This window comes from Microtus ochrogaster, unplaced genomic scaffold, assembly GCF_000317375.1.
Source record: "Microtus ochrogaster isolate Prairie Vole_2 unplaced genomic scaffold, MicOch1.0 UNK77, whole genome shotgun sequence".
Taxonomy (NCBI): Eukaryota; Metazoa; Chordata; class Mammalia; order Rodentia; family Cricetidae; genus Microtus; species Microtus ochrogaster.
In genome coordinates, this window is record NW_004949175.1 from 899,140 (window position 1) to 908,181 (window position 9,042).

The following is a 9,042-nucleotide window of genomic DNA, read 5'->3' on the forward strand; positions in this document are numbered from 1 at the left end:
GTCTCCATCTGAGACCCCAACAACAGTCCTGTCCAGGTCCTGCTGAGTCCTGATATAAGGCGGGAATGGAATCATTAAAGCTGCTTTCTCCCAGTACCCACTGCACTTTGGCTCTTAGCCCTTTTCATACCTCACTGTCTCCACCTCAGATTCAATGAAGCTGCAAGAGCCCTTCTCTCTGGGTCTTTCATCACTGGGCCACCTGATACCTGCTGGTCTTCTATCCCAGTGCTCTGCTGCCCTTCATCACAGGAAGTTACCAAAAGCAGCACTACCACTTCCTTTTTCACTTCTGTTGCTATGCCAACGACTGGCAATTCCACTTTCTCAAGTGTAGTTGAGCTCGTGATGGTCTTTCTGATGGCTCGTAAGCTAATTAGGTACCCCATTTTTTTCACGCTATTAACTGTTTTATCATGTAACACCAAAAAATCTAGATTTAGTTTATTGTGTAATAAACAAAATAGGGACATCCAGACACTAAGATATGAAAAAGCTACCCAAGTGTCTATTAAAGATGTTGCATGTGATAAACTTATGCACACCTTTGTACACTACCCATGTTCATGCTTCCAAATGAGTATACAAAGCTCCACCACACCCACCTACAAGGGTCCAAACCATCTGCTCTAAGAGGCAATAGCAGTTCCTTGGCAGTCACTCACAACAATTTCCTGGATAGCAGCTAACACTGAGAGTGAATAAAATATCATGTAAGTGTCCCCAAATCCAGGGACCTGAAGACAGAAGATGCTCTCAATTATAGAGACAATCTCAACAGTTCTGTCACCCAGGTTCCAGTCTCCTAGCAAATAAAAACAATAAACAAAACAACACCTAACAGTTTATAGTAAGAAAGGCAAGGACAAAGGGATTACCAAGGTAGCTAGAAGATAAAAAAGTAAGCAGTGCTACAATGGAGATAGGTGCATTATAGCCATGCAACTAGAGCTAAAACAGCAACATCATGTCACAGGGACATTAACGCACCTGAAACCCCCAATGTAGGGCATCAGAAAAAGAATGATATATTACTACTTAAGAGAAGCAGTAGCATAGCTACTTACTGTAGGTGTAGCCAAGCCTGTCCAAGAGAGAACAGTAGCTACTATTTCCACCACCATGTAGTGAATTCCTTCTCCATTGTTCGGGGAAACAGCCAGCTGTAGCAAGGGGCTGAGCCAGTGCTTTGCATAAGGGCGAAAGACCTACAGAGAAAATTTAAATGCCAAATATAGGTAACTGCTCTCAAGACTAAAGTATTAACACACAGATATGTTCTTCATCAGCTGACAATTTATGACTTCATAGAAATCTTCCATTTACCAAACTCAGTACGATTTGATTTACATTGAATCAGCTCAAGGACACCTAAATATTCAATAGACATAGATTTACAATGTATCTCATTATTTAAAATTTAACAACTCTGTCCTGAGTAATATGTAGCTATAGAAAATTATTTAATACACATGTGTAAAAATATAAGAAATAAAGTTATGAAAACCAGAAGGCACAAGTACTTAAGTATTTTAATCTCTTCCTATGTTCTAAGTCACTCTTTTTTAAACACATTTTAAAGATCTCTGGAGTCTAGTAAGAATATACATATACCAAATTAAATTTCATTACTTTAAAATTGCAGAATGTCACTTTGGTGGAATAATCGAAACTATCGTCTAGTCTTCCCATCTTCTCCTTTCCAAGGAGATGCCCATAGGATCAAAACTATCTAGCATACTCTGTGTATATGTCTAGTTTTACTATAAACTATACACATGTGAAATTCTTTATCATGGTATTATAGTATAACAAACACCTAAAGGCTGAAATGTTACAAATGAATGCAAATATGTTTGTTCTGTAAGGTGAAAGCTGTCTGGGTTACCTCCTTTTGGAGACCAGAACCCTAAGCGTTCCTTCCAGTCTACACTTATTCTTAGCCAAAAGGTCAAGAAATCTACAGACACATATACCAGGCTCCAGGATCGTGTCCAAGAAACCTCCCCAGGCCCTCAGTTTTAGCCGTATAAATCAAAGTGGCAGTGTAACAGGCTTTCCTGTCAGATCTGAGAAATCAACCAATAGTGCCCAGCTCTTCTGTGGCAGCTATTAAATCAGCATTTGGAAGAACATGAGCTAGAAATCATTTGTGGTCCCGAATATTATGGACTGTATGCCCCTCCAATCTGTTGTTCTCCAAAGAAACTTTCAAAAAATGACCTTATTTGGAGACAGTTTATTTCTTTATACTTCTCTTTATATTTATATTTCTGTATGAGGACACACTAAGTCCTTATAAAAAGGAAATTTAAAGACAAAAACACTAAGGAAGCAGTATGAATATAAGAACATCAACCCCATGCAGAGAATGCCTGAGACCAGTACAGGATCAGAGGAGCCACCTTTGATTTTGGATGTCTGGCCTGCAAAGCCATCGTACAAGCCTCACTGTATCCTGGGACAGTAGGACTTCTACTGGTGGGAGTACACCTTTCTGGCATATGTTATATGCAGAAAACCTAATGTATTTACCTATTACCTAGATAAAGATAGCCATTTTTCATAAGATAACAGGAATATTTTAACCCATTTATCTGCTATAGTAAACAAAGAAGGCTTGCAGCCTTAGAAAGGTGCCAAACACACCATATAGAAAGTTCACCTCTAACTCCCAATACTAATTGACACGTTTGACCAAAGCATTCTGAAGAGCTATATAAATGTGTTTGGTTGATTTATTGCAAGAATAACAATTCCACGTTCTATTTCTTTAACACTCCATCATTGTAGTGTTTTCAAAGTAGATGCTCAAAACTGCCCCGAACTGTTAAATTTAAAAAAATAAAATTACATACCTCTTCCGTATTAATAACAAGCTTGGCTAAGAAGAGACGGATATTTAATGGGACTGATGTATTTTCTAGCTTGTCATGAAGAAATTTCATCCAAGGAGGAAGATCTTTTGGCTCCGAATCCTGAAGTAAAACACACACTTACTCTGAAAACTGTAGTAAAAGAACATCCTAGAATCTGTCTCTTTAATGTGTGGTGTGGTTTAGTCAATATGAAAGCTAATCCCTGGAGTAACACCAATGGATAACATTGAGAAAAACATAAGATTAGGAGAAAAATACCTCTTCTACCCTGGGTGTAATCAGATTTCTCTGCATGTGCTTAATCAGGGCTGTCATGGTAGCCATGCATTCATGTTGGTTGAGCTCATCCATCTCTAACTCCAGGATGTCACCTTGCGTCATGGGATCTTGTTCCTATGAAAAAGAACCCAGCAATGCAAATGCCACTGACAAATGACAGTGGATACAAGAAGCTCATTTAAGTGGCAATAGCTGAAAACAATATAACTTAGCTAAATCTAATAATTTGGTAATAATATAAAGTACACTTGGGATGTTTCAATTTACAACCAAAGAGTGAACAGAACCTAACAATTACTAGGCACAGCAGTAGCTCATTAGAAACTGCAACAAAACTCTTAACATGTGAAATGTCATCACCCGTCTCTGAAAATGGCCAGTGGGAGGTTTACGATCTTGAAAGCTATACGAGTAGCTCTGAACTCCAGTTGAAAAATCAAATTGACTCATTTCTTCACTTAGGCTACTCTCTGTGAAATATGACAATGAAGACATATAATGAGGACTGCCTGAAAAATAAACAGAAAGGAAACATATTTGTACTCAGATACAACCAGTAAGAAATGTTTCTCAAAACTCAAATAATATTGAAATTAAAGGATGCTTCAGCTAAGGCTTTCACCAATCCTGCTCTTCCAGTTCACTGTACAGATAAGCAAATGGAACCCAGGAAAAAGCTCCCTTGCTTTTTCTACTATTGACTAGTTACTCTCTACTGTCACAGACAAACAAATCTAGTTAAACTGGATGCAATTTTTAATAGAAATATCTATTAAAATTTTAATGTATATTCTGCTCATCAAATATAACAGATGTAGGAATACTACTGGAAATAGCTGATATAAAATATGTCAAGAATTTAGAAAATAGGTCCAAATTTTTATTTTCAAATAAAAAAATAAGCTATAAAAAACAAATAAACATTTAAACACATCAAAACAAGGAGCATGTGAAAGGAGAGAAGATAAAGTTTAATCAGAGGGAATGGGGGCAGTCTCTTTGACAAGCTGATAGCAAACAAAATGCTCCAAGGCACATTATTGCCTCCAGCTGAGATCATTGGAGGGTCAAAGCAAGTCTAGGGCCAAGAGACAGACAGGATGCTGTAGCGCTGGAGTGGAATGGGGTGCAGAGAGAGCGGTAGGTGTGCCAGGCAGCAGGTCAAGGGCCTTGGCAGCTCTGTTCTAAGCCAAATGCAAGAAGGTGGGGAGTTTAGGAGAGTGGAATCAGGACAGGGTTTACATTTAGCCCAGAATATAATTAATAAAAATGCAAGGTATGTTCAAATAACAAAACACATTAGCTGCCACATGAGAAAAAAGTAACCAACTTAAATTTTAACATTTTGGAGTGATTAAAATAGTTTTTATTAAAAAAATAATTCATTGCTGGGCATGGAAGCATATGCCTATAGTTCCAGAACTATGAGAGGTAGAGGGGGTGGATTTCTGTGAGTTTGAGGCCAGCCTGGTCTACATAGTGTGTTACAGGGCAGCCTGGACTACAATATCAAGATCATGTCTCAAAATAAAACAAAACAAAAAGTTATAAATCATTATTACTACTTATTTGCATATTGTGGTGTGTGTGTGTGTGTGTGTGTGTGTGTGTGTGTAGGCAAGTGTGTATCATGGTGTATGAGTGAAGGTAAGGGAATATGTTTTTGAGAGAAGGATCTTTCCTTCCAATTTCTGCTGCTGCATTGTGCACAGCATGCCAGCCGTCCTGTGAGCATGGGGGTGGTATGTCATCCCACTGAGGGAATGCTAGGATGGCAGATGTGCACCACTGTATCCAGCTTATTTATACAGGGTCCAGGGTTTAAACTCAGGTCATAAGTTTTCTGAAAAAAGAACTTTTTATTCACTGAGTCATTTTGTTGGTCACTCTTTTTGTTTTCATTTTAATAAACAAGTATCAACTACTAGAAGCATTCCAAATCACTCTGAAAGTGTCCTACCTGAAGTCCCATTTGCTGCATCCCTGGCCTCCTTCCTAATTTCAATGTACTTTTTCTTTCTTTCCATTGGAACCTATTAGGTAAAACAAATACACCATTTAAAATGTTTTAGATTCATGGTCACATCTTTTTTGTTTTCATAATATTCTAGACCCTCCTCCCATTACTAACTAAATTTAAAAGTATTCAAAACCATTCATAAAAAGAACTATGTGTGTGTTTTCAAGTCCAGCCTTTCCCATAGATGTCCCCAAACCTAACTGAAACACTTAGCTTAGGTATGATTCTCTGCTTGGTGCTTTTACAAGCCTGTATGATTGACAGTTCCCACTTGACCTTTGAGTTGAGTCTCAGCGTTCTCAGCTGTACAGCTATGGCACCTTATTGTGCTTTGCAGGTAACACAGCAAGTGTTCATGCTTAGACAAGCCTGGGCAATTTGTTATTTTTGTTTTCATTCTTTCAACGCATGCCCAAGGGAAAACATTCTATTTTCATCCCTATTCTTATTCCAAACAAGCCCATTCCAGAGCATGGATGAGACACTCTGAGATGGTCAGGTCAACAGCTGTGAGGGAAAAGGACAACCCGTGGATATAAGTTTAGTGCTCTGCTCACTTTCCCACTTGCAATGTGATGTGAAAGCAGCCACCGTCATCTTCCCACCCACTGCCGGGGCTGCAAGCAGAGCCTAGCTAACCAAATGAATCCCACCTTCTGCAGCAGATCTTCCAGCTCTTCCCCTGACTTCCCCACTGTCCAGGTTACCCAATCCGGGCCAGACTCATCAGTATAAATCTTAATTCTTTTGTCGGAGAAAATTACTCAGAAATCAAATTCTTTTTATTGATACTTTCATTCACAATCAAGAGAAGGGACAAGTGGCCGGACGATGGTGGCGCACGCCTTTAATCCCAGCACTCGGGAGGCAGAGGCAGGCGGATCTCTGTGAGTTCGAGACCAGCCTGGTCTACAGAGCTAGTTCCAGGACAGGAACCAAAGCCACAGAGAAACCCTGTCTCGAAAAACCAAAAAAAAAGAAAAAAAAAGAGAGAAGGGACAAGTAAATGCTGAGGAAGCCGGTACGGTCACATGAAAGGACACTTGGGATTGCTAGACTTTACAGTTGCCACTTTTATAAGAACACAAAACTACCTGATTTTGGAGTTGAGAGCAAATGAATACTTAGCATGCTCAAAATAAAACCTGCTTTTTCCCTACAATATTTAATAATACTTTTAATTTAGAAACAAAATTGAAAATTTTACTTACCTCAACTTCTATAGGAAATGCATAGCAACGCTTGAGGTCTATCAAATTTTCAAAAATATACAAGTTCTATAAAAAGAAAAACCTATATGAAAATATCTGACTTCATGAGTAAGAATACGAAAGGGATAATTCTATTCAATAAGTCACAGTAGACTGGGCGTGTGGATCAATTGGTAGTACTCTGGGCTCTGACCTCAGCAGCATATAGAGTGGTAGATAGCTGTAATCTCTTGGAAGGCTGAGGTAAAAGAATTAAGTCTAAGGTCACTAAGCTACACAGTGAATTTGAGGCAAACCTGGGATACATGAGAAGCCATCTCAAAGATACTCATTTCCATCTCCAATTACAAACCCCCCAAATCAGAGAATTTCAGAGGCAATGCCCTAATATTTAACACTATAGGAGAGTTGGAAATATGATATAAATTTAATTGGTAAAGTGTTTATGAGATGACTTCAACCACTCAGTCACTGTTTGGATTCTACACAAAAATAGAATGCCATTTTGAATGAACCCTTTCTAATATTCTGTACTCAAGTTCCCTCTAACACAAATGGACAGCTGGATCTCCTGTCATTGATTCTGCAAGATTATGATCAGCATTGAATTTTAGTATATGTAATTTAGTGTGTATATAATATAAATTATATATATGTAATTTTGTGATTACAAAAAAAATTTAATTGGTAAAATTTTAACGGTTGAAATCCTCCAATCCTCCAGTGTCAGTCAGCCATAGGGAACGTCCCTGGGAACACTCACCTTTTCTGGTTTTTCGCTAAACAGAAAACCTTGGTAAAATTTCAATTCATTGAAGACACAGCATATTAGAGAAATGGCACAATTGTATGCAGCACAATGATAAAGTCTTCTCTTCTCCAGCAACTGGCTCTCCCCTGCCATGTTCTCTGTGAAGGCATCATGGCATGACCTGCAGGTGAGATCAGAATGAACATCAACTTACTTAATATGGACGTCGACGTTTGAATCAGTAGCTGTTCGACAATAAAACCTAATTCAATTCAGCTAATCTCAGGTGTCATGATTTTCCCGGCACAGTACTAGGTCTTAGAAATATACAAACAAGCACATTACCATCTCATAGCACGGGACATGTGCACACATTTGATAACATAGTGTTAAGTGCAACAGCAAGCACACTCAGGATGAGGAAGCAAGAATATGGACCAAAAATCTAAGGTGCTAACAAAAGACTTAAGGGAAAAATACCTGAGCTAAGGATTTTATTTGGTTTTTGTTGCTTTTTAATTGGAGTTATAGAGATTGTTAAGAGAAAGGGTCTCATAGTGTTGTCGAATGGGGCTTTTAATTCCTGTGCCCAAGAGCTCCCCTATTTATATAAGAGTCTCAAGAAGCACTGTGGTCCCCCACATGCATGCCACTGTGCATGACTTAGGCTGAACTTTGAGATGTAAGTTGGCTAAAGCATAAATGTACATAGATATTATTAGCAGACAGGAGGGACACTTAGAAAAGTTGTGTAGCATTATCACGAGGATGTAGATACAATAAATGTTTGCAAAGTGAGGGAAAGGAAGAAGGTGTTCTCAGCAGAGTTTGCCTGCCATACTAAGAGGTGTGTATTTCATCCTGCAGGGTGGGTTCAATAAACCACTCAGATAGCCCCTGCTTTTCAAAGGTTTTCTTGAAACAACCATGCACATATATTTAGATATAATTTACAGCTTGTTCATAGTATGCTATGAGACCTGCTGGAGACTACATGGCCCACAGACTCAGCAATATCTACACCTTGGGTCAGCCCTGCTGAAGACAATAGACTGGACTTGCATTCCAGTTGATTATGATTCTGCAGTCAAGGCAACAGCAAAGAAAGACAAGCCTAGCAGAGAAATAATTCAGAATGAGAGAGCAAGTCCAAGTTAGGACACGACACACAAAAGGGAAAAGAGAGACAATAAAGGATCAAACTGATTACATTTGGTTACCAACTGGGTACTAATGGAGGTTAGGGACAGTCAAATGAAGAAATGAATGCAGCTCCTATGTTTCCTGCTTATACAGATGGATAGATGGTGATGTCATCCACTGAGAAGATAAGGTGTGGACTAGGGTGAAAAAGAAGAATGCATGTCTGAGATGCAAAATGAGACCCAGTAAAGTCTGTCCAATCTGGGAGGACTTCATTAGAAGACAATTTGAAGAGAAAATATGTTTCATTAGTTTATGCTTTACAGAGAGCTTTTAAATTTCAAATGATAGAAAAACTATAATTTCTTACTGTACTCCATGCTACTGAAGTGCATTAATATACTAATCCATTCTGAGGAGAAGTAGCAGTAGGGAAAATGGGAAAGAGTTTAAATCTGAGGCGTTAACTTGCGAGGCAAGCACTACCACAGAGCTCCAACCAAGTTTCGTTCTTTATAAAAGCGAAGTGTGCGGCTGACAAGAGCACTCCCAGATGACCTGAGCTCAGCGCCCAGTATATACCAGGAGGCTCCCAACTGCTTGTAACTCCATTTCTGGGGAATCTGACACCTTCAGGTCTTGAAAGGTGCCCACACACACATGGCACACAGTCTCACAGACACAAACACATTTAACAAAAGCTAAGTACCTGCTGCCCAACAACACCATGTTTTTTTTTTTGTTTTTTTTTTTTTTTTT

At 38.8% G+C, this 9,042-nt stretch overlaps 1 protein-coding gene across 1 annotated transcript in view; it reads right to left on the minus strand.

Annotated features, from left to right (window-relative positions):
• Prkdc (protein kinase, DNA-activated, catalytic subunit) overlaps nucleotides 1–9,042 on the minus strand; it is a 174,764-nt gene that overhangs the window by 81,208 nt on the left and 84,514 nt on the right. Inside the window, exons 42-48 of the mRNA XM_013354879.2 lie at nucleotides 7,153–7,321; nucleotides 6,390–6,455; nucleotides 5,119–5,191; nucleotides 3,519–3,667; nucleotides 3,138–3,272; nucleotides 2,859–2,978; nucleotides 1,068–1,208 (exon numbers count right to left, since the gene is read on the minus strand). Coding sequence (XP_013210333.1) covers nucleotides 1,068–1,208; nucleotides 2,859–2,978; nucleotides 3,138–3,272; nucleotides 3,519–3,667; nucleotides 5,119–5,191; nucleotides 6,390–6,455; nucleotides 7,153–7,321 — 853 coding nt within the window. The remainder of the gene's footprint in view (nucleotides 1–1,067; nucleotides 1,209–2,858; nucleotides 2,979–3,137; nucleotides 3,273–3,518; nucleotides 3,668–5,118; nucleotides 5,192–6,389; nucleotides 6,456–7,152; nucleotides 7,322–9,042) is intronic.